Raw genomic sequence first — 26,516 nt, 5'->3', positions numbered from 1 at the left:
TGAAGCTTTTTTTCATCTTCTATTCCATTTGCAGTGCAATATACCTCTACTCTTTGCACGTATTTGGTCCAATCCTCTATTTCGCTATCAAAAGCATCAATATTGCCAGACTTAGGCATTTCAGAAAAGATATGGCACTTCCCGTGCTTTTTTCTTTCTTTTCAGCAGCAAAGATATGGCACTTCCCGCGCTTTCCCGCCGCTGCTGCCGATGACAACGCTGTTTCCCGCGGTTTCCGTTCTTTGTTTTTTTATTTTTTATTTTATTTGTTTACAGTTGGAGACTCGTTCCCGCCGGACTTTCTCTGCAGGTCTGAGCGCTGACCTGCTTGCCACGCTGGCCGTCTCCCGAGTGCTCCCTCCCAGTCCGTTATTGCTTGCCTCCGATTTCGCTGCCTGTCTCAGCTGTAGAGCCAGCCGCTGGAGCCCCAGCCTGACGCCCAGGAAGGATTAGTGCAGTACCTGCCACCAGCTTGGCCAGCTGGTGAAACTACAGCTTCTCTCACTTTCTTGAGTCTTCTGGATGCCCGAGGAATCGATGTCCTTGAGGTGCTGCCGAATGGCAGGTAAGTCCGTTTCCACTTCGTCGCCACTGTAGTGTCCGTGTGTTGATAAAGACACTGAAGACAGGAGTTGGTTCATAGGTGTTTACTAAGCAAAGTCTGGGGGGGGTTCTAACGGATATACACAATATACAGGCTTATATAGCCCGAGTGGCCATTACCGGCATTACAGCACACCTGGGGCTCTTAAAGGCACATACACTACAAGTAGGTCATACTCTTCGACCTCAACTCCACTTTCCCGCCTGATCTCCATATCCCTTGATTCCGCTAGAGTCCAAAAATCTAGCGAACTCAGCCTTGAATGTACTCAACGACTGAGCAGTCTCAACCCTCGGTAGAGAATTCCAAAAAGATTCACCACCCTCCGAGTGAAGAAATTCCTCCTCATCTCAGTCCTAAATGGCCGGCCCCTTATTCTGAGGCTGTGACCCCCTAGGTCTAGACTCTCCTCAGCCAGGGGAAACAACCTCTCAGCATTTACTCCTTCAATCCCCCTCAGAATCCTATCCAGTGAATAATCCACCACTAGAATGCTGATGCACGGTCTGAAATCTGTTTTGGATGGAGTCGGACTGGCACTGACTCACTGTACAGTGCACCCAGCTCCCCCCAAAAAAAACACACCAGGTAAGAGGGTAAAAATACACTGGAGGCATATATTTATTAAAAGTATTTTACAATGAAAGAAAACCCTTCCTGAAAGAAGGAACAGATTCAAAGCGTTTATTTAAAATATATACAAAAAAGTCGTGCCCAGTAAATAACAAAGAAGGCGCGTGATACACAGCGCGATTATCAGGGAGCCCATATGGAGCCCAGCGGTGCAGCTAACTGCAGGGTGAAGCTCCCTCTGTTCTACGCTAACAACATGCTCTAATCCCGAGCTCAGAGGAGCGCTTTCGGCCACACCAGTGTGACAGTTCCATTCCCCCACACAGCTGTCCTCACAGTCTCAGTCTGACTGAGACCTTTAATTCCGTGTCAGTTTGTGCCTGAGAAAGTAAATGCAGTCACTGTTGCAATGTGGGAAGCGCGGCAGGCAATTTGCGCACAGCAAGCTCCCACAAACAGCAATGTGATAATGACCAGATAATCTGTTTTTGTTATGTTAATTGAGGGAGAAATATTGGCCAGGACACCGGGGAGAACCCTCCTGCTCTTCTTCGAAATAGTGCCACGGGATCTTTTATGTCCACCTGAGAGAGCAGACGGGGCCTGGGTTTAACGTCTCATCTGAAAGACGGCATCCTCCGACAGTGCAGCGCTCCCTCAGCACTGCACTGGGAGTGTCAGCCTAGCTTTTTTTAATGTGCTCAAGTCCCTGAAGTGGGACTTGAACCCACAGCCTTCTGACTCAGAGGCGAGTGTGCTACCCACTGAGCCAGAGCTGACACTGGGAGATAGGCCAGTTTGTTTGAAGCAGGCAGGGAGATATATCTTTACCTGAATGGTGTAGTTGGTGATGGTTTCTTTTTACAATAATGATTTTATACACGCGATTCTGCAATAGCCAATCCCACCTCCCCTGCCCGCCCAGATATACGGATATTCACATTGAGCGCTTGGTAGTAAACAGATTTCCCTCTGGCCCGTCACGGCCCATCGATTATGGGACCCTCTGATGTGCTGGTGAGGATATCCAGTGCTACCGTCAGAGCATCAGAGCTGCCACTGGGTCCAGTTAGAGTCTGCGCTCCGCTACACCGGGTGCACGGCAGGTGAATGGAGGCACGGGCGCGATCCCTGCACCCTGCGTACGGTGGGGCGTATGAATCAGCTGAAGCCGCCCCACCGTGTGTACGGCAGGGTGTAGGAAGCACTGTCACAGGTCCCTGCACTCTGTGTGTATGGCATCATGTACAAAGTGCAGCCTGATCCTTGCTCCGTGTGTGTGGATCAGCACATTGATTTCTGTTGGTTGAAGCACCGTTCAGCACTTTTAGCTTCTCACCAATTTTCCCCCCCTTTCCCCTCCTGATTCTCGCCGGTGCCTCACCGGGACGGCCAATCTCTCCGCGTGTGTAAGCCTGGTCAGACTTGGCGGGCTATGCAGCTGTGGTGGGCATCACAGCTGAGCCCGATCTTGCCCACGCTGTCACAATTCTCCGGGGGTGACTGAATGGCGATCAGAGTGGGAACCCTCCCTAAACCCAGGGCGCTGTCTAATCACAGACAGACCAGGAGTCGGAGCTGGGACCTTCTGGTTTGTGCGGCTCTGTAATGCACTGATCCACCGGGCGGGCTGCTGTTGAGTATTAAGGAGCTCAGTCAGAAACTACGAGGCTGGAGGTGCTCCATTCCTCAGCGGGTGTGTAACAAGGGCTTTTCACAGAGGAGACGTCCCAATAACTCCCATTGCCAGGCTTTACTCCAGCCACAGCAAGTGTGGCGCGGCTCAGATGCTCTCGCACGCTCTATGGTTCCAATCAAAAGTCAAAATCACAATTAAAAAAAAAAACAATAGAAAACTCTTGATTCTTGGCTATTCCGAGCTTCCTGTGTCCATTTCGATTTCAACACGTGTCAAACAAGCTCATCCAGCAGCGTGCCGATTGCTTGCTGCTGCTCCGGCGCTCCAGTGATAGGTTTGTTACACATCGGACAGACACAGCGGATTTCCAGCCACTTCACCAAACACCTGCAGAAGGACAGAGAAGAATCAGAAACCAAGTACAGACTGTGACATTGTGCAGAGTGAAACCATGAGTACAGGCAGTGTGACAGTGTACAGAGTGACACACTGAGTACAGGCAGTGTGACAGTGTACAGAGTGACACACTGAGTACAGGCAGTGTGACACAGTGTACAGAGTGACACACTGAGTACAGGCAGTGTGACAGTGTACAGAGTGACACACTGAGTACAGGCAGTGTGACACAGTGTACAGAGTGACACACTGAGTACAGGCAGTGTGACATTGTACAGAGTGACACACTGAGTACAGGCAGTGACACAGTGTACAGAGTGACACACTGAGTACAGGCAGTGTGACAGTGTACAGAGTGAAACCATGAGCACAGGCAGTGTGACATTGTACAGAGTGACACACTGAGTACAGGCAGTGTGACAGTGTACAGAGTGACACACTGAGTACAGGCAGTGTGACAGTGTACAGAGTGACACACTGAGTACAGGCAGTGACACAGTGTACAGAGTGACACACTGAGTACAGGCAGTGTGACAGTGTACAGAGTGACACACTGAGTACAGGCAGTGACACGGTGTACAGAGTGACACACTGAGTACAGGCAGTGTGACATTGTACAGAAACATAGGAAGAGGAGGAGGCCATTCAGCCCCTCGAGCCTGTTCCGCCATTCAGTGAGATCATGCCTGGTCTGCGATCTAACTCCATATACCCGCCTTTGCTCCATATCCCTTAATACCTTGGTTAACAAAAATCTATCAATCTCAGATTTAAAATTAACAATTGATCTAGCATCAATTGCCTTATGCGGAAGAAAGTTCCAAACTCCTACCACCCTGTGTGTGTAGAAGTGTTTCCTCATTTCACTCCTGGCTCTAATTTTTAGACAATGCCACCTAGTCCTAGACTCCCAAACCAGCGGAAATAGTAAGTGAAACATGGTGTACAAGCAGTGCAATATTGTACAGAGGGAAGGCACTGCAACACTATACAGAGTGAAGCACTAAATTTAGGCAGTCCAACACAGCGCAAAGTGAAATACTGGGTAAAAGAAAAGAAAGATTTGCGTTAATATAGCACCTTTCATGACCGCTGGATGTCCCAAAGGGCTTTGCAGCCAATTAAGTACTTTTTAAGTGCAGTCACTCTTGTAATGTAGGGAACAGACGGTGTAACATTGTACAGAACAGGACACTGTGTACAGGCAATGCAATGGAATACTGAATGACACGGTGTACAGGAAGTGAGACACTACAGGAGGAAACACTGAGTGCAGACAGTGTGACGCCGTACATCCGTCTTTCGGATGAGACGTTAAAACGAGGCTCCCCCGTCTGCTCTCTCAGGTGGACGTAAAAGATCCCTTGGAACTATTTCGAAGAAGAGCAAGGGGAGTTATCCCCAGTGTCCTGGCCAATGTTTATCCCTCAGCCAGCATCACTAAAACAGATGATCTGGTCATTATCACATTGCTGTTTGTGGGAGCTTGCTGTGCGCAAATTGGCTGCTGCATTTCTTACATTGACAACACTTCAAAAAAAAAAGTCCGGTGGTCATGAAAGACACTATATAAATGCAAGTCTTTCTTTACAGAGAGAAACAGTACTGGCAGTGCAACACTGTACAGAGCAAGACACAGTGCGACACTGTACACAGGGAAACAGAGTGCAGGCACTGCGACACTGTACAGTACTGTTGAGTATATTCAAGGCTGAGATTGATAGATTTTTGGAGACTAAGAGAATCCAAGGGATATGGGGATCGGGCGGGAAAGTAGAGTTGAGATTGAAGATCAGCCATGATCTTATTTGAGGGGCCGTATGGCTGACCCCTGCTCCTAATTCTTACGTTCTTACGTACGAAGCGAGGCACTTCAGTGCGTTTCCATAAGCAGCAATTCAGTTGTCAGTACAAACATCCAGTCTTGACTGAAATTTACTGCATTGATCAGGCTTGAATCACAATACTTGCTGATGAGGACAGTGTGTCAAAAGAACCTGAAGCGACATTTACACGGCATTGCCCACTCGTCTGCTGTGAGTCACTGTTTCCATTGGTCTTCCGCTTTGTGCAGTCACTGCGGCCTGTGTGCTACACAGAGCTAACCACAACCTTGCACTGGGGCAAAACACAACAACTGCTTGACTCAAAGGTTACTCACTTCCTGTGGAAGGCGTGTTGACATGGTAACACTCCCAACTCCTCTTTAATCTTGAAATCCTCTAAGCAAACGGCACATGTCTGCTACAGAAGAAACAAAAATAGAGGCTTTAATTTCACCTTGTGCGAACTGGATTGAAAAAATTAATCTTGAATGAGGTTGAAGGGATAATTACTAGTCCTAGCACTTTTCGGGCTACCCCGAATCAGGCGTATTCCCCAGACGTTCACCTGCAACTAAAGTTAGATATAGCCGAATCCTATAAGACGCTTAATTGGGTCTAAAGGTCCAGACTATCTCTCCCTAAAGGAAAGGAATGACTTGAAGATGTTACCGTCCTCCAGATAGCACTTTTAATAAGTTTAACTAGACTGTAACCTTCCGGATATTATGAGGGTCCGGAAAACTCCCCCAGAATTCTGCAACTCCTCACCAAAGAGTGTACAGAGATTAAGTTCATGAGTTTGATACAGAAGTACTATGTGAGACAATTCTAAAAATATATATATTTTTATTAAAGAACCGACATGTAGTTAACAGCTGGTGATTCAATTGCAACTTTAACAGTTCCAAAAACAAATAGCTTACAATTCTTATTCTCAGAGATCCTTATTCTCAAATCTTAACTTTGTTACATTTTTACATTTCTTACTTATTTCTAATCCAGGATATCCATCAAAATCAAATAAAAGTACCTTTTTGATCCCCGAGACTCAAAGAGTTAAAAACTTAGAGCCTGCCTCTGAAGAGAATCGCTTTGCCCCTTTCAGCAACTTCTGACTTCCTATTTGAAAGTTCTATATGTTAGACCCATTTTTCAGTGGTATAACCTTTGAAGTTTTCAGCTGATGTAAGCTAATTATCTCTAGTCATCTTTCTGTTGACTTCTTTCTATTCTTACTGTCAATTCAGCTGTTAGCTTGCAGAATTCTGTCTGCTGTGTAGGTGTTCAAAACTTATCATAAAAAATGGTTATAACAGATGTATCTATTTGATGCCATTTTTACGAAGGTCTTCTATTCAATTCTTAAAACACCGTAGCTGGTTGTAAGCAGACTTTGCGTCTCCTATGTGTTCCAAGTTCAATACAAAAACCATGTGATTGTAAATATAACATCAATAGATGCACCCAGCAAAGTCTTCTGTTTGTATTTTTTACAACATGTAAATTAAAAACACTTCAACCGAGTACTTGATTGTCTTCCTAGCTACCTCAATTGGTTGTATTACAGACTTATGTCTCCTGTCTTTCATTTGATATCATATTTATGAAGGCATATGGTTCTTTAATGTTCTGTGTTTCTATTTCCAGACATTTTGGTTTATGACACTTTAACATTATACCATTGTGCTCTTTCATGTGCCTGTTTACCAAGTGTTGGTTTAAAACAATTTAACTGGGTTATGGTATTGTGTTCTTCCCAAAGCTCAGACTTTCTGGAAGCTCCAACCCTTTGCTTCAATAGGGCCATTGTTTCAGTGTCAACAACCGATTCCCATTTCAAAAGCCTGTATTGTACAGCTTTGTGTTAACAACTCATCTTATCTCAGAAGCCTGTATTTACAGCTTTGTGTCGTTGAGGCTTTTAGATTTTTAAACCCAGTTTGTCATGTTTTAATAAAATCAGAATTCGGTTCATAGGATGGTGTATTTTTCTGAATAGGTATGGCTCCTTCCTTTACAAGGTGTCATCCAATCATCGACCAAACATGATGGAATTCAGGGCACTCTTCTAGATAACCATTTCACTCTCGCAACACTTTTATTTTGGTGCAGCAAACTGCTACAGATCTCACAGCCTTACAGTAAAATCAGTGAAGTTCTGACTTACCCCATGTAAATTCAGCTTTTTAGCATCTCCCCTTGTTATAACCTGAAGAGACAGCAAAAGAAAGAAACATGTTCACAGGTCCGTGAGAATGACATCACAGATATCCGGGTACAGATAACCACACATCACAGATATCCGGGTACAAATAACCGCACATCACAGATATCCGCACATCACAGATATCCGCACATCACAGATATCCGGGTACAGATAACCGCAAATCACAGATATCCGGGTATAGATAACCACACATCACAGATATCAGGCTACAGATAACCACACATCACAGATATCCGCACATCACAGATATCCGGGTACAGATAACCGCACATCACAGATATCCAGGTACAGATAACCGCACATCACAGATATCAGGCTACAGATAACCACACATCACAGATATCCGCACATCACAGATATCCGCACATCACAGATATCAGGCTACAGATAGCCACACCTCCCAGTAATCAGGGTACAGATATCTGCAGAAACCTCTTTGGCAGACACTCTGCTGGCTCCCCACATGCCCCTGCTAATTCAAGAATTTTCCGTGGGAAGTGATCTTGGGCTGATGATATGTCTGTCCAAATCTGGGCTGCTTTATTATAATTACACACAGATGACAGAAATAACTGACGTAAGAAAACTACTAGGCACTTGGTCTAAGCGTTAAACAAAGCTTTAATCAACTGTTTTACAACATGGAGGTCTAGTCGTGTCCTTCACTAGTTCCTGTTAAGAATGTCCTGCGCAAGCTGGGCCCGTGCCCGAGTATTTATACTCTCCCTGGGCAGCGCCACCCGTAGGCTGCTCAGTATTATTTCATAAGTCTTTTTTTCATGAATGACTGATTCATTCATGTCAATAACCAGATGACATTTTTATTGTCATTTGTGTCTGAGCAAAGTTGGTGCTTTTTCCACTTATTTTGACCAGCAGAGAGGATGCCTGTCAAACTACACTCTGTAGACCCCCCAATGTGTAGCTAGACTCTAGTTCTAGATACAGTGCCGGTCCAAAAAGTTTAACAGTCTTTCAAAAACACACCTTAGCCTATGCAATTGATCACCTTGTAATTGATTATTCAAGTGGGTCAGAGAGGGACTTCCCCGTGTTTTGGTTTCCTTGCCTAAGGAAGGATATACTTGCCTTAGAGAGGGTGCAGCGAAGGTTCACCAGATTGATTCCTGGGATGAGAGTGTTGTCCTCTGAGAGGTTGAGTAGAATGGGCCTATACTCTCTGGAGTTTAGAAGAATGAGAGGTGATCTCATTGAAACATATAAAATTCTTAGAGGGCTTGACAGGGTAGATGCTGAAAGGCTGTTTTCCCTGGAGAGTCTAGAACTAAACATAGAAACATAGCAGATAGGAGCAGGAGTAGGCCATTCGGCCCCTCGAGCCCGCTCCACCATTTAATGAGATCATGGCTGATCATCCAAATTCAGTACCCTGTCCCTGCCTTCTCCCCATATCCCTTTAGCCTTAAGAAATATATCTAACTCCTTCTTGAATATATTTAATGAATTGGCCTCAACTGCCTTCTGTGGTAGAGAATTCCACAGGTTCACCACTCTCTGGGTGAAGAAATTCCTCCTCATCTCAGTCCTAAATGGCTTACCCCTTATCCTTAGACTGTAACCCCTGGTTCTGGACTCCCCCGCCATCGGGAACAGCCTTCCTGCATCTAGTCCTGTTAGAATTTTGTAAGTTTCAATGAGATCCCCTCTCATTCTTCTAAATTCTAGCGAATATAAGCCTAATCGACCCAATCTCTCTTCATATATCATTCCTGCGATCTCAGGTATCGGTCTGGTGAATCTTCGCTGCACTCCCTCCATGGCAAGAACATCCTTCCTCAGATAAGGTGACCAAAACTGCACACAATACTCAAGGTGTGATCTCACCAAGGCCCTGTACAACTGCAGCAAGACATCCTTGTTCCTGTACTCGAATCCTCTCGCTATGAAGGCCAACATACCATTTGCCTTCTTAACCGCCTGCTGCACCTGCATGCTTACCTTCAGCAACTGGTGCACAAGGACACCCAGGTCTCGTTGCACGTCCCCTTCTCCCAATCTATTGCCATTCAGATAATAATCTGCCTTCCTGTTTTTGCCACCAAAGTGGATAACCTCGCATTTATCCACATTATACTGCATCTGCCCAATCACCCAACCTAAGGGTCACAGTCTCTGCGGATCCTTTATGGCGGGGGAGGGCAATGCTCTTGTTGCTGCAGCAGCTTAAAGGGACTGGCCAACAACTGAGTGAGTGGTCAACAGAAGGGGTACCAAGTCCAGGGGAAGTGAAGTAATTTGAGACCCGGCTAAAAGAATCTTTCTGAGGAGGCGCCAAGAGAGAGCAACCAAAATGATTAAAAATAGAGGAAATACTGGCCTCACCACTGATGCTGCCAGGCTCCCACTGGCTCAGTCTCCCTACCCACTTTTCCTTTCTGGCCTTCCCTGCCCTGCAGCAGTGCAGAGGAACTGGGGAGTCCCCGAGATCCACCCCTTCTCCTTGTTGTCATTTGAAACAGAGCGGGGGGCGGGGGGGGAGGGTAATTTTAGGGGCCATGGATTCAGCGGGTAGCCTTCCTCCCTCCCTCCCCCTTTTCCTTGATTCTGCACCTTGGCACTGACTGCTTTCAGGCAGTACTATGGAGGAAAACCCTCCCCACGGATCAACAGTCCGAGCTGGGTCTGTGGCTCAGGGGCTGCAATGTAATGGGTACACAGCACTATAGTGGTTATGTCACTGGACTTGTAATCCAGCCACCAATGATCCGGAGACGGGAGTTCAGAATCCCACCATAGCAGCTGGGAAATTTAAATTCAGTTAATTAAATAAATCTCAAATTTTAAAAAAACTAGTAAAAAGCATGAAACTACTGGATTGTTCTAAAAACCCATCTGGTTCACTGCTGCCCTTTAGGGAAGGAAATCTGCTGTCCTTACCTGGTCTGGCCGGTATGTGACTCCAGACCCACAGCAATGTGGTTGACTCTTAACTGCCCTCTGAAATGGTGGCTCACCACCACCCTCTCAAGGGCAATTAGGGATGGGCAATAAATGCCGGCCTTGACCAGCAACGCCCACATTCTGTGAACGAATTTTAAAAAAAAATCAGTGAATTTGGTTAGATTGCACCCTAGTTTTTGTGCTGGTTCCCATTCTTTTTACCTCTTTGTAGCCGTATCTCTCGTTCTGTGCTTGGTGTCGGAGCTTACTGAAAGGAAACAAGCAGATGGTCAGTCACTCAGGTCACGGGAAGGTAAAATCCTAATTTTTTTTCCAACAGCAGGGCTAACTTGCTCCTCAGCATTCCTTCACCTCTCCGAAAAGCCTGGGTAGCAACTGGAAACTCCCAGCCAGCACGGGGAAAGATGCCAGAGCGCTCACAGCTCAAGGCTGCTTACAATCTAAACTGCTGTCTCTTTTGAGAGTTGGCACCAACACCCATAGATTTATACAGACCATTGTGGCCGACTTACAACCATGGAGTGACACACACACACCTGGAGAGAGTGGCACGCATGTGGCTAAATCTATGCATTCAGGTACTTTGCATCTACACCACGACAAATTCCGTTACTCAGTTCCCCAGTTTAATACACTCTTTGTCGAGGCGTTTTTGTGCGCACGGACTGTGTACGAGATTTAAACAAGGTACAGGAAACTCTTTTTTATCCGGCACTGACGGGACCGGCGTGGTGCCGGTTGATCAAAAAGTCCGGATTACAGAGAGGTATACTTACCAAGGTACGAGAGCCCCGTACACGGCCACAGGTGCAGGAACCCCGGTTACACGGCCACAGATCCAGGAACCCCGGTTACACGGCCACTAATATATAGAGTAAAACTTACCTCAACCTACTCCTGAATTTTGCCGGTTAAGAGAGATTTCCGGATATTTAGGTACCGGTTAAAAGAGAGTTTCCTGCATTAACGTGTTTGCGTTAGCGGCGCAGAGTTAGAGAGAGGCAGCGACAGTACCGGGGACCACGTGAAAATCCGAAACCCAGAATCCTGCATCCTCCACAGGGGTCACAACCCATGTGCCTAACGATAAGAGCACTGATCGCACTGTAGTTTCCGGATTTGGCATCATCTCCGTAATTCAGGTCGTAGAATCATAGAATGATACAGCACAGAGGGAGGCCATTCGGCCCATCGTGCCTGTGCCGACTCTCTGAAACAGCGCTCCACTTAGTCCCATTTCCCCCTGCCCTTTCCCCAGTAACCTTTTCAATTTTTCCTCTTCAAATATTTATCCATTATCCATTTTAAAAGCCATTATGGATTCTGCGAGGGCGGGAAGTAGCAGCTTAAAGCCGCACAGCAGCTTAAACAAGGTCACAGCACGGAGCTTTGTTTGGCGGCAGGACAGAAAATCATGCAGAGCACAGCATCCCCAGACTTGCTGATTCTGATGCGGAAGCGCTGCTGCGGGAGGTTGGGGACAGGCGGAATGCGGTTTGGGGTGGACAGAGGGAGGAGAGCAGCTCAGGGATAGTGATGGGAGGTGGTCAGGGCAGGGCAATGCCAACCTGGTGGTCCTGTGCACCACCACTCAGTGCAGCAAAAAGGTGAATGACCTTACCCGAGCAAGGAAACTAAGAGGAGTCAGGCACACCTAAGAATGTACTGTACTAAGAATGTTTGCCCCTCACAATGACCTCTCTCTCACACTGTGCTGCAGTGCTTCAATGCCTCACCATCAAAGCCCATAAGGCAGCACAGTGCCTTTACCTAGAAATGTTCCTTCACTCACAACCTTGCATGCAATCACCCCGTTAAAAGCCTCACGGGGAATCTAATTCCTTGTTGCATTCATCCATTAACCCAGTATTAGGGCAGCACGGTGGCATAGTGGTTAGCACTGTTGCCTCACAGCGCCAGGGACCCGGATTCGAATCCGGCCTCGGGTGACTGTCTGTGTGGAGTTTGCACATTCTCCCTGTGTTTGCGTGGGTTTTCTCCGGGTGCTCCGGTTTCCTCCCACAGTCCAAAGATGTGCGGGTTAGGTTGATTGGCTATGATAAATTGACCCTTAGTGTTAGGGGGATTAAATACGTGGGGTTACGGGGATAGGGTGGGATATGTGTTGGTGTAGGGGTTACGGGGATCGGGTGGGATATGTGTCAGTGCAGGCTCGATGGGCCGAAATGGCCTCTATCTGCACTGTGGGGTTTCTGTGATTCTGTGATTTCTGTGATATGGTCTGCCTACTAATTTATTGCGCCTCATGGTACCCAAGGGTAATTCTCACTTTTTGCAATCGTGTTAAAGGAGAATACAGCCCACAACAGCCGGCAGAGATCGGCAACATCAACAAAAACAACTTGCATTTATATAGTGTCTTTAACGTAGAAAAATGGTGCTTCACAGGAGTTTAATTAGAAAAAAAATGAACGCTGAGACAAAAAAGGTGATATTAGGTGGGGTGACCAAAAGCTTGGTCAAATAGGTGGGTTTTAAGGAGGGTCTTTAAGGAGGAGAGGGAGATGGAGAGGCGGAGAGGTTGAGGGAGGGAAAGCCAGAGTGTGAGCGTAGGATGCTGAAGGCATGCTTGCCAATGGTAGGGGCGAAGGAGAGGAGATGATGGACAAGAGACCAGAGTCAGAAAAATTGAGAGATTATAGGGCAGGAGAAGGTTACAGATATAGGGAGGAGTAAGACAATGAAAGGATTTGAACAAGAGGATGAGAATTTTAAATTTGCGGTGTTGGGGGACCGGGAACCAAGGTAGAGCAGCGAGCGTGGGGGGTAATGGGTGACTACAGGATAGGATATGGGTAGCACAGTTTTGGATGAGATGAAGTTTACAGAGGGTGGAGAATGGGAAGCTGGCCAGGAGCGTATTGGAATAGTCGAGTCTGGAGGTGAAAAAACCATGGATGAGAGTTTTAGCAGTAGAAGGGCTGAGGCAGGCAATATTACAGAGGTGGAAGTTGGCGGTCTTTGTAATGGACATTGCAGATGCAGTATAATGTGGATAAATGCGAGGTTATCCACTTTGGTGGCAAAAACAGGAAGGCAGATTATTATCTGAACGGCAATAGATTGGGAGAAGGGGAAGTGCAACGAGACCTGGGTGTCCTTGTGCACCAGTCGCTGAAGGTAAGCATGAAGGTGCAGCAGGCGGTTAAGAAGGCAAATGGTATGTTGGCCTTCGTAGCGAGAGGATTCGAGTACAGGAACAAGGATGTCTTGCTGCAGTTGTACAGGGCCTTGGTGAGACCACACCTCGAGTATTGTGTGCAGTTTTGGTTGCCTTATCTGAGGAAGGATGTTCTTGCCATGGAGGGAGTACAGCGAAAATTCACCAGACTGATACCTGGGATGGCAGGAATGATGAAAAAGGAGAGATTGGGTTGATCGGGCTTATACTCGCTGGAGTTTAGAAGAATGAGAGGGGATCTCATTGAAACTTATAAAATTCTAACAGGACTAGACAGACTAGATGCAGGAAGGATGTTCCCGATGGCGGGGGAGTCCAGAACCAGGGGTCACAGTCTAAGGATAAGGGGTAAGCCATTTAGGACAGAGATGAGGAGGAATTTCTTCACCCAGAGAGTGGTGAACCTGTGGAATTCTCTACCACAGAAGGCAGTAGAAGCCAATTCATTAAATACATTCAAGAAGGAGTTAGATATATTTCTTAAGGCTAAAGGGATCAAGGGATATGGGAAGAAGGCAGGGACAGGGTACTGAGTTTTGATGATCAGCCATGATCTCATTGAATGGCGGAGCAGGCTCGAGGGGCCGAATGGCCTACTCCTGCTCCTATCTTCTATGTTTCTATGGAGAGTATACAGAGTCGGAAATGGGCGTCCAAATTTGCGACCTCTTAATTGCTATGAGGAGGAAGCTTTACAGCCCCTGGGGAGAGAGGCCATTGAGTGTGTTGATGATGGAGATCATGTGTCAGCTGAACATTCATCAGGACATTCTGTTTCTCATCCTTGCAGTCATGGTAAGCAATTCACTCACTTCAACGCTGAATGAGGCGAGGTCATTACAAGTAGCTGTCATGCTAAGTGCAGTGCAATCCTGCTACGTGCTGCGGACTCCCCTTACCTTGCCTCCCCAGTAGGCTCATTGTACTCATCGCAGCACTAAGTTGACATGTACTCTGTGGTTGTATATACACATATACTTCCCAAGACACTGCTGCTGTGCGGCTCTCCTCTGGGGTCTGTGTCTTTCCAACCTCCAGGGCTATGGGTAAGGAGCAGGGGATTGGCGCTAATTGGTAGCTCTTTCAGAGAGCACTGGCATGATGGGCCAAATGGCCTCCACAGAATCATACAGCACAGGAGTCCAGTTGGCCCATCGTGCCTGTGCCGGCTCTCTGAAAGAGCTACTATTTAGTTCCACTCCCCTGCTCTTTCCTCACAGACCTGCAAAGTTTTCCTTTTTACATTCTTCCTTTGTCTAACTTTATGGAGAAGCACTTCCACTGCTTTCTTGCTGAACCAGGCAGTGGGTGGTCTCTGTCCTCTTGCAACCCTCACTGTTATTCTTCAATGTGAACAGTTTGACTTGTGAATTTTTGTTACGCTGACCCATTAAGCTGCTGCAGGCCTTTAAATCCTGCAGCAGCAAGCAAGTTTCCACCCCCAAATCAGCGATGGTACTTACCCTGGGGAGAGCACCAGGACTATTAATTGATTCCTGGGATGAGAGGGCTGTCCTATGATGAGAGATTGTGTAGAATGGGCCGATACTCTCTGGAGTTTAGAAGAATGAGAGGTGATCTCATTGAAACATAAGATTCTGAGGCAGATTGAAACGTAGATGCCGAGAGGTTGTTTCCCCTGGCTGGAGAGACTAGAACTAGGGGGCAGAGTCTCAGGATAAGGGGTCGGCCATTTAAGACTGAGATGAGGAGGAATTTCTTTACTCAGAGGGTTGTGAATCTTTGGAATTCTCTGCCCCAAATGGATGCTGAATCGTGGAGTATATTCAAAGCTGAGATAGATAGATTTTTGGACTCATGGGGAATCAAGGGATATGGGGATCGGGCAGGAAAGTGGAGTTGAGGGCAAAGATCAGCAATGGTGGAGCAGGCTCGAGGGGCAGTATGGCCTACTCCTGCTCCTCATTCTTATGTTCTTAAAATCAGGCTAACCCTGGAAACTGTGGCACAATCAGCACACTTTAATTCTGAGGGCGTGAGCAGCACGCTTCCATTGTTCCACTTGGGGAACTTCAACTAAGTGGAAAATCTAGGCACCCCCTCTCCCCAACAGTTATCCACTCACACAGTTTTATACATATACACACAGTTATACATAGACAGGCAGACACACACACACAAATGATATAGTTATACACACACGCACTTATACACAAACACATGTGGAGAGATCTGATCCTGGTTTATGTTTTCAGACATGAATCTGATGTTGTACGATGTGAAAACTCATCTTTAAATGCCGTGGCCGTGTGATGAGGGTTAAGTGCGAGGTAAATCCCGTCCTAACAGCAGTATTTTCTGCCAAGAGAGCCCAAAATAGCCCTGAACGTTTGACAGCAGCTTGCTGCCTGCCTTTAGCCCGATTGTTTGCCTCAGGAAGTGGACTATAATTTACAGGATGTGCTCCAAGTTTCCGGCACCTTGACAGGCCTGTGCATCACGTTCCCAAGTTAGACCGCACGAAGCACAATAATACAATAATCCAAGAGGAGAAGGATCGGATTCCAGGGACCCGGGTTCGAATCCAGCCTCGGGTGACTGTCTGTGTGGAGTTTGCACATTCTCCCCGTGTTTGCGTGGGTTTCCTCCGGGTGCTCCGGTTTCCTCCCACAGTCCAAAGATGTGCGGGTTAGGTTGATTGGCTATGATAAATTGACCCTTAGTGTTAGGGGGATTAAATACGTGGGGTTACGGGGATCGGGTGGGATATGTGTCGGTGCAGGCTCGATGGGCCGAAATGGCCTCTATCTGCACTGTGGGGTTTCTGTGATTCTGTGATTCTGTGAGAAGAATCGGATTCAGAGGCAACTGTTTACTTGCAAGGGCCAGGTAATGGTGGCATTCTGCTGGACATAGCCGAGCTGCACCAGGAGCGAACACAGTGCCAAATGGCTACCTTCTGAGCTGTCCTTTGTAAGATTCTATGAATCACTGCTGCCTGACCCTGTACCTGTCTTGGAACAATCTCAGTGCTTTTCTCAGTACCTCGCCCTGCTCCATGTCCAGTTTTGGACTCTTTGCTTTCGGAAAGATGTCAAAAACGTAGGGTCAAAACCTCCCTACCTCTGTAGCCTCCTCCAGCCCTACAAACCTCCATGATCTCTGCACCCTTCCAATTCTGGCCTCTTGTGCATCCCCGATTTTAATCGCTCCAGCATTGGCGGCCATGCCTTCAGCTGCCAAGGCCCTAAGCTCGGGAATTCCCTTCCTAAACCTCTCTGCATCTCTCTCCTCCTTTAAGGCACTCCTAAAAACCCTACCCCTTTGACCAAGCTTTTGGTCATCTGCCCTAATACAGGAAACTCTCTGGTATCCGGCACCGACGGGACCGGCGTGTTGCCGGTTGATTAAAAATTCCGGATGACGGAGAGGGTTATCTACCGAGGCTATTTTTAACAAACAAAGAGTCGGACTCCTGTTATTGAGGTGTTCAGACTTCTGACAGCGCCAGGAAGCCGAGTAGTGGCAGTTTGGAGAACTACCCCCACTGACTAACTCGGCCACCGCGGGAGACTCGGACTTGGCAACATTTCCGGTTATTGAGGTGTTTTCAGAGTATGAATTTTGCCGGTTAAGAGAGAGTTTCCTGTATCTCCTTATGTGGCTCGGTGTCAAATTTTGTTTGATAACCGTGCCTGTGAAGCACCTTGGGACGTTTCACTATGTTAAAGGCGCTATGTAAATGCAAGTAGTTGTTGTTGAGTGCACAGTGAATTGTGGAAGTTTACAGCACAGAAGGCGGCCATTCGGCCCATCGTGTCTGTGCCGACTCTCTCAAACAGCTCTCCACTTAGTCCCATTTCCCTGCCCTTACCCCACGCCATTTTAAATTTTTCCTCTTTAAATATTTATCCACTTTCCTTTTAAAAGAATTCTGCTTCCACCACTTTTTCTGGTCAAAAATTCCATCTCCCAACGACCCTCTGCATAAAGAAAATTCTCTTAACCTTTCCCTTCTTTCTTTTGGAGATGGTCAAAGCTACGGCCTCTGGTTACCAACTAACCGACTGGTGGAAATAGTTTACGTATGAAAACGCCTCAGAATTTTGAACACCTCAAATCAGAATTCCTCTAAATTCCAGGTTTTCTAGTCTCTCCTCATAATTAAAGCCTCCCATCCCTGGTATCATCTTAGTAAATGACTTCGGTACCCATTCAACGTCTTTGGCATCTTTCCGAAATAAAGATTCCAAAACTAGACACAAAGGGTTTTTTTTCTCAGCAAATCAAGACATTATGCACCCATCCATTTTCCATCCATTAATTTTTTCCAAGGATGATCCACCATAAAATTCTAATTGTGGCTTAAAGAAAAAAAAGTATAGCGCCTTTCACAACCTTAGGATGTCCCAAAGCTCTTTACAGCCAACAAAGTACTTTTTTTGAAGTGTGATCACTGTTGTAATGTAGGAAACGCGGCAGCCAATTTGCGCACAGCAAGATCCCCACAAACAGCAATGAGATAAATAACCAGATAATCAGTTTTAGTGATGTTGATTGAAGGATAAATATTGGCCCAGGACAATAGTGCCACGGGATCTTTTACGTCCAGCTGAGAGAGCAGACCGGGCCTCAGTTTAACATCTTATCCAAAAGACGGCACCTCCGACAGTGCAGCACTCCCTCAGCACTGCACTGGAGTCTCAGCCTAGATTTTGTGCTCAAGTCTCTGGAGTGGGACTTGAACCCACAGGTTTCTGACCTAGAGGTGAGAGTGCTACCACTCAGACACGACTAATAGCTTATAATTTATATTTGCTTATGCCCCTATTTATAAAAGCTAGAATGCCACACAATTTTTTTGTCAGCTTTATCAACCTGTCCTCCCACTAAGGAAGGGATGGAACGACGCTAGTCAGTCAATCTGTTGACCTCTACCTATGGGAGTCCCAGTTCTGTTCCAGTGCGGGTACTGTAAATACGGGTTTACAGATCACTGAGCAAATTTGCAAGAGCAACATGTAACGGTAGAGGATTGATGCCCTCCTGCCCCCGCTGTCCCCAGATGCAAACCGCCTCCTGCAGGCTCCGTACAGCACTCAGAGAGTTAACAGCAGCTGTCCGCACAGCCTTTTTCTTATAAACACAATGGTCGTTTCCTGCCCATCTAATTGGCGGGTATTTCTGCTCTGCCTGCCTTCAGAATATAAATATCGTTTGCCTCGGGGGGATTGCATTGTTATCTAACCTCTCGGGGTTAGAGTACAACTTTCCGAAGGCTGTCAGTCACCGAGTCCCCCAGCCAGTAAGAGTGCTCACAGATAATGACCAGCACCACCACACGCTCGCACAGGGCGAGCACAGGAAAGACCTGCAGGGGAAGCAATACGAAGCATAGTTTGGCAGCCGCTCAAGCAGCGAAACGCTGGCCTCTCACCTCTGGGATCTGGGTTCAAAACCAGCCAAGACTGACGGGAGGCCGAAACCTCCTCTCTGCTGGCTCCAAGAAACCAACATGAAATCACTTTGGGCTGTGAGCGTGGGCCCACAGTATAACGCGGTTCCTAATTTGACACTAAAAGTCGCAGTCTCAGGATGGCTGGTGTGTGGGGCATTGGAAAAATGCCACTGGTGCAGTCGGGGTATTCTTCTAAGCCACATCGTTGAATGCAGCTGTGGTGAAACCCGATGCTGACATCACTGTGCCCCAACACTAATAGATGAGACTTTAAACCCAGGCCCTGTCTGCTCTCTCAGCTGGATGTAAAAGATCCCGCGGCACTATTTCGAAGAAGAGCAGGGGGAGTTATCCCCGGCGTCCTGGCCAATATTTATCCCTCAATCAACATCACTAAAACAGATTGCCTGGTCATTATCACATTGCTGTTTGTGGGAGCTTGCTGTGCGCAAATTGGCTGCCGTGTTTCCTACACTACAACAGTGACTGCACTTCAGAAGTATTGGCTTTAAAGCGCCTGAGGTCGTGAAAGGCGCTATATAAATGCAAGTCTTTCTTCCTTTAACATACCACACCTTGCTGAGCTCAGAAATAAATGTTTAAATTTTTTTTTAAAAGAGACTGGCTAAACACAGCTGGGTGGGAGTTACCTGATAAAATAACAGCAGAATATCAGACTCAGCACAAAGACGAAGATTCCAGTGCCAAATATCACCATGTAGATGTTTAACGGAAGATCCTGGAAGGTTATTGGAGGCATCGTGCACGATTTATTCGAGTAAATCAACCCCAAACCACAGAAACATCCTAGAAAAATATGAGAGAAAACAAAGGTGAGATATCAAATGGTTAACACAACACCTTTGGACGAAGGCTTTCATTTTTCTTCCCCCATCTTCTTACTGATGTTGGCAGACAGTACACCTAATGTAATTTTCTTTCCGTGCAAATTTTCTCCCAATTCTCCTGATGGTTCTGCCACTCGCTGCCCTCTGGTACACAGGAACAGGAGGAGGCCATTCAGCCCCTCGAGCCTGTTTCGCCATTCAATGAGATCATGGCTGATCTGCGACCTAACTCCATATAGGAATAGGCCTTTTGCTCCATATCCCTTAACCCCTCTCTGGTACCATTATTCATGCGTGAGCCTAGACAGTGAGTGTCGACAGGCTGCCCGACCACGGGAGGAATCACAGTCACGTCCACACATACTCGATTTCCATCAGGAATGATCAGAAGCAGGAGCCCTGGCTGATTTTCCCTTCCTTAGGCAAAGGACACTGAGGGTAATTGTGACCACGCGACTCCCACTCCAGCGGAGACCAGACAAGCCAACACAGGATGTGGCTTTTTTTTTAAACTAAGTGAAGGGCCAAGGCCCATGGTGCAGGACACCAACAAGGTTGAAAAAAGGAGAGAAGATGAGGTCAATCAAGAAGTGGTGACGTGAAGCTTGGGTTTTATTAACCTGTGGACTGTAGGAGGGAGGAAGCTGATAAACCGCTTCAGCCCTCTGGAACATACTGTGTATACGAGTGGTGGCTATGGTTCCACCTCAGGCAGTCAGAGACAATCCGCCAGCTGTGACTACAGCATGCTAATATCCCAGTTAACCCTGATATACGCTGCACCACATCATTATGCATTACAATTTTGGTCTCCTTACCTAAGGAAGGATATACTTGCCATAGAGGGAGTGCAACGAAGGTTCACGAGATTGATCCCTGGGATGGCGGGACTGTCGTATGAGGAGAGATTGAATAAACTAGGCCTGTATTTTCTTGAATTCAAAAGAATGAGAGGGGATCTCATTGAAGCATACAAAATTATTACAGGGCTTGATATGGTGGATGCTGGGAGAATGTTTCCCTTGGCTGGGGAGTCTAGAACCAGGGGCCACAGCCTCAGGATAAAGGGTAGGCCATTCAGGACTGAGATGAGAAGAAATTTCTTCACACAGAGGGTGGTGAATCTTTGGAATTCTCTACCCCAGAGGGCTGTGGAGGCTCAGTCATTGGGTATATTCAAAACAGAATTCAATAGATTTCTGACTAGTAAGGGCATCAAGGGATATGGTGATAGGGCCGGTGAATGGAGTTGAGGCAGAAGATCAGCCACGATCTCAGTGAATGGTGGAGCAGGCTCGAAGGGCCGAATGGCCGACTCCTGCTCCTATTTCTTATGTTCTTATTAATCCAAATCTGCACCGAAGTCCAGCCTTCCTTATTATTACTAGTTCTCAATTCTTATTGCACAGAGGATACCAAATTGGTGGGAATAATAAATAATTTGGAGGGGCGCAGCAAAATACAGGAAGACGCAAATGGGCTTGCGGAGCGGGCAGATAAATGGAAAGTGAAATTAAATATAGCAAAATGTGAGGTGGTTCATTTTTGTAGGAGGAATAAGGAAGCCACTTATTCCTTGGAAGGCAAGAAACAAAATGAGGTACAGGAGCAAAGAGATAGAAACATAGGAGGAGTCGGCCATTCGGCCCTTCGAGCCTGCTCCGCCATTCAATATGATCATGACTGATCCTCTATCTCAATACCATATTCCCGCTCTCTCCCCATACCCCTTGATGTCTTTTGTGTGTAGAAATCTATCTATCTCATTCTTAAATATATTCAGTGACTTGGCCTCCACAGCCTTCTGTGGTCGAGAATTCCACAGGTTCACCACCTTCTGAGTGAAGACATTTTTCCTCATCTCAGTCCTGAATGTCCTACCCAGTATCCTGAGACTGTGACCCCTCGTTCTAGACCTCCCAGCCAGGGGAAACATCCTCCCTGCATCCAGTCTGTCTAGCCCAGTCAGAATTTTATACATTTCAATGAGATCCTCTCTCATTCTTCTAAACTCTAGTGAATACAGGCCTAGTCGACCCAATCTCTCCTCATACAACAGTCCTGCCATCCCAGGAATCAGTCTGGTGAACCTTCACTGCACTCCCTCTATGGCAAATATATTCTTTCTTAGGTAAGGAGACCAAAACTGCACACAGTACTCCAGGTGTGGTCTCACCAAGGCCCTGTACAACTGTAGTAAGACATCCTTGCTCCTGTACTCAAATCCTCTTGCAATGAAGGCCAACATACCATTTGCCTTCCTAACTGCTTGCTGGACCTACATGTTTGCTTTCAGTGACTGGTGTACAAGGACACCCAGGTCCCTTTGTACATCAACATTTCCCAATCTATCACCATTTAAATAATATTCTGCCTTTCTATTTTTCCTACCGAAGTGGATAACTTCACATTTATCCACGTTATACAGCATTTGCCATGTATTTGCCCACTCACTCAACTTGTCTAAATCGCCTTGAAGCCTCATTGCATCCTCCTCACAACTCACAATCCCACCTAGTTTCATGTCGTCAGCAAACTTCTGGGAATACAGATACGTAAATCTCTAAAAGTAGCAACACAAGTTGATAAAACCTTAAAGAGTACAAAGAAAGCACAAGGGTTCATTTCTAGAGGAACAGAATACAAAAGCGAGGAGGTAATGCTAACTTTGCATGGAGCCTTGGTTCGACCACACTTATCGAGTTCTGCTCTCCATGCTACAAAAAAAAGGGATACTGAAGCACTGGAGGAAGTGCGGAAAAGATTTCCAAGGATGCTACCAGAATTGAGAGGATGCAACTACCAGGAAAGATTGACCAGGCTTGAGCTTCTGTCTCTGGAAAAGAGACTACCCGATAGAGCTCTTTAAAATGACGATGGGGCGGATGTGGAGAAGGAGAAAATGTTTCCACTTGTGGGTGAGTCCAGAACAAGGGGGCATAAATATATGATAGCCACTATCAGATCAAATAAAGATTTTAGGAGGAGTTTCTTAACACAGAGAATGTTGAACTCACTGCCACATGGAATGGTTCAAGCAGATAGTTTTGATTCATTTAAGAGGAGGCTTGATGCATACACAAGGGAGAAGGAATTGTGGAATATGGGTGCTGGATGGGAATGGGCCTGTGTGGCATATAAACACTGGCATAGACCTGTTGGGCCAACTGTGCTGTAGATTCTATGTAGGTTGAAAGTCCATAACCGTATACATTACCCCGAGTAATACTCTCACTGTAGCAGATCTTGCGCTGGTGCTCGGTTGCACTCTGATTTCACTCCTGGGGTGCAATGCAGGCAAGTGGTCCAGGTGACAATATTCAACAATACTGTATGTAGGCCATCTCTCTCTCTCTCTCTCTTATATCACACACACTGACTCATACACAGACAATCTCTCTATGCACAGGGACCATAAATCTCTATTTTGCTTGTCAGGCATTTTTACAAACAAAAATTGTCCCTACTGAACCCCTGTATTCGTCATTCTTCTTACCCTGAACCCCAGCACTCTCCGTTACTCTTACCCTGAACCCAACTCTACGTTCCTCTTACCCTGAACCCCACTACTCTGCATTCCTCTTACCCTGAAGCCCACTACTCTGCATTATTCTTACCCTGAACCCCACTACTCTGCATTCCTCTTACCCTGAACCCCATTACTCTGCATTATTCTTACCCTGAAGCCCACTACTCTGCATTATTCTTACCCTGAACCCCACTACTCTGCATTCCTCTTACCCTGAACCCCATTACTCTGCATTCCTCTTACCCTGAACCCCATTACTCTGCATTATTCTTACCCTGAACCCCACTATTCTACATTCCTCTTACCTTGAACCCCAGCACTCTGTTACTCTTACCCTGAACCCTACTACTCTGCAATCCTCTTACTCTGAACCCCAGTATTCCATATTGAACCCCAATAATCTACCTATCCCTAGCCTGGGTACTCTACATTCCCCATACCCTGAACCCCACCACTCTGCATTATTCTTACCCTGAACCCAGCACTCTCCGTTTCTCTTACCCCGAACCTCAGTATCCCATACTTTGAACCCCAATAATCCCGAGCCCGGATGCGCTACATTCCTCTGACCCCCCCCCCCCCCATTGCGCGGTTGATGAATGGCTCTCTGCAGCCTGCACAGGGCAGGGTGCCTGCGGTGGGACTGGAGACAAAGCCAGGCAGGCGATGGCTGACCGCTGCCTTGCGCGGGGGGGAATCCGTCCTTTCTCATTGTTCTCGGCAGCTCCCATTCACCATCAGAGCACAAAACAAGAGCCACAGATTTCAGCCAGAAAAAACAAAACATTAAGGCAATTGGAGCGAGAAATAATATTTTTTTAAACCAAAAAAAAAAATAGGCTCCTTACCGTTACACCACTGAAAAGGGTGCATCAATAGTCTTGGGTTACTGATCTCAACGCACAGAATTGGAGATGGGAAAGACAGAAGCGCTGGCGGCGGCGACTGTCTCGTTGCCTCCTCCCTCGCCAAGTCTGCGTTGCACGGTGGAAACTGACAGGGGTAAACCCCAGGGAGTCTCTCTGCTCCACACAGTCCAAGGCCCGCTGGCTGGAGGCAGCTCCTGCACACTTACCCCCCCCTCCCCTCCGTTTATCCCAGCGTTACCCCCCGAATGCTCGCTTTAAATAAATGTCTAAGGAGCTGACATTCTTCCTCTTCCTTTTTTCCACCCACCAAGTCAAGGCCAAGTGCGTGCCGCAAAGCCGACCAAGTGAAAGCTGTCTGTCTGGCAAGTCGGTGACCGAGAACAACGCCCGCAGGAGGGTTTCAAATCGTCAACACAGGTCCAGAGGGCGCAGGAATGGCCAGGCGAATGCAGACAAGGCACAGTTTACACCGCCACAGTGCGAGAGAAAGCCGACGTGTGGGTGTGCGAATGCTCCTTTAACCCAGTGTCTTGCAGTGATGCATAGGACAGGCAGAAACTAACAACTGCACTCTGCTGGTTTCTGAGGGTTGTAGTACTGCCTGTAACTCAACCATAGGTATTCATATATATATATAGATAAAAATAATAATATATACACACAACACAGAAAGTTGTGACCCCCCAGCACACTCCCACTTCCCAGCCCTTGGGCATAGATTTAAAGTAATTGGTCGAAGGATTAGAGGGGAGTTGAGGATAACTTTTTTCACCCAGAGGGTGGTGGGGGTCTGGAACTCACTGCCTGAAAGGGTGGTAGGGGCAGAAACCCTCAACACATTTAAAATGTACTGGAAGTGCCGTAACCCACAGGGCTACGGACCAAGAGCTGGAAAGTGGGATTAGGCTGGATAGCTCCTTTTCCGGCCAGCACAGACAGGATGGGCCGAATGGCCTCCTTCTATGCCATACATTTCTATGATTGTCACATCATTTCAGGATTTGCTTACCCAGATGTGTATCCCTGACCACAGACAGTAAAGAGAACAGGCACCCAGCTGTTTCCAGAACAGATTGTCCAGTGAAACATTCTTGTTCCACCTAGGGACTATCCCAATCACGCGCACGGTATTTCCACAGGACAGTCACTAAGATTAAACTGATGGGGGGGAAAGAGGTGTTTCCTGTGTGAAGTCAGCGAGTGTGTTACAAGGTGGCTGTGAAGGTCATGGCCCGAGTGCAAGGCAGATGAAGATTTTTTAAATTCATTCCTGGGATGTGGGCATCGCTGGCGGGCTAGCATTTATTGCCCATCGCTAATTGCCCTGGAGAAGGTGGTGGTGAGCCGCCTTCTTGAACCGCTGCAGTCCGTGTGGTGAAGGTGCTCCCACAGTGCTGTTCGGGAGGGAGTTCCAGGATTTTGACCCAGTGACGATGAAGGAACGGCCGATATACTTCCAAGTCAGGATGGTGTGTGACTTGGAGGGGAACTTGGAGGTGGTGGTGTTCCCATGCGCCTGCTACCCTTGTCCTAGGTGGTAGAGGTCGCGGGTTTGAGATTGATGCCCATCCAAGGTGATGGAAAGAGTCCCAGTTGTGAAAAAGCTAAAGCCGAGATGGTGAGACTTTGACTGTGAAGATTGGTAAAAAGCAGAGAGCTGCATGAGCAGGCTGAGGGAAGTGTTATAATGATCGCAGGCATCCACGTGCTTTATTTAACACATCATTCTGAATGCACGCTTCCAATAGGGAGCATAGAGCAGGAAATTGCAAGCAAGCTTCCTACGGTTTTCTATCCATTCTGGCCAGAAAATCAGGAGAGGAAAGTTCGTGATTTTCTAATGGACACCCTTGGCAGTTGAGGCTCAATGCCAGGGGTGTGCATTTGGGCAACCGGCCCGATTATATAAAACAGCATCCGAGAGTCTGTTAGCAAGAATAATTCTGGATTTTGAATGGTTTTATAAACCAGCTAAACTCTTCAACCATGAGCTGGGGTTAGCAGAATAGCCTTTCACATCCATATCTATCTTGAAACCTGTGTGTGTCCAGAGATGGCCAAATGTTTAAGGCATAATTGTAGCTCAAGGCAGCAAGGATATGCAAGGCCTGTGTGGAACATTTAATCTGTGTATTTATATAGGTACGGTTGTGTTCGCATGTATTCACGAGTGCTACGCATTTATGTACAGTAGCATGTGCAGTATATGCACAGCACAGCTGGAATAGCTCCATAATTCCATGTTCATCAGAGGCAATGCTGGAACATGTCACTACATGATGAAACATCTATTAATATTTTGCCTAGCAGCTCTGATTAAAATCTGGTTATGAAGCTTCCCAGATGGCTGAAGATTATGTTGCTGTCCCGTGCAGACTACATGGTTCCAGCTTCTATCTAGCTGACTCCAGTCCGGGTGGCACTGCAGTTGGGCTCAGGAACCTTGGATTGAGGAAGGGGGA

The 26,516-nt window shown here is 46.9% G+C and overlaps 1 protein-coding gene across 3 annotated transcripts; it reads right to left on the bottom strand.

Moving 5' to 3' along the window:
• Positions 1-1,193: 1,193 nt before the first annotated feature.
• On the bottom strand, positions 1,194-24,740 carry rnf122 (ring finger protein 122). 3 transcript variants are annotated; one of them, XM_085971047.1, is made up of 6 exons: positions 24,034-24,740; positions 19,459-19,615; positions 10,389-10,434; positions 7,206-7,247; positions 5,374-5,453; positions 1,194-3,203 (listed from the first exon to the last, which is right to left on the bottom strand). In XM_085971047.1, exons 1-6 carry the CDS (start codon positions 24,056-24,058, stop codon positions 3,089-3,091), a joined length of 465 nt encoding a protein of 154 aa, XP_085827173.1. In that variant the 5' UTR covers positions 24,059-24,740; the 3' UTR covers positions 1,194-3,088. The 3 variants fall into 3 exon arrangements, with proteins under 3 accessions (XP_085827173.1, XP_085827172.1, XP_085827175.1); XM_085971046.1 differs by having other exon boundaries at positions 5,374-5,456; positions 24,034-24,733; XM_085971049.1 differs by having other exon boundaries at positions 5,374-5,456; positions 24,362-24,733.
• Between the last annotated feature and the right edge of the window lie 1,776 nt (positions 24,741-26,516).

This window comes from Somniosus microcephalus, chromosome 30, assembly GCF_052327205.1.
Source record: "Somniosus microcephalus isolate GS21.2 chromosome 30, FLI_Smic_1.0, whole genome shotgun sequence".
NCBI lineage: Eukaryota > Metazoa > Chordata > Chondrichthyes > Squaliformes > Somniosidae > Somniosus > Somniosus microcephalus.
This window is presented reverse-complemented; position numbering and strand designations above follow the sequence as displayed.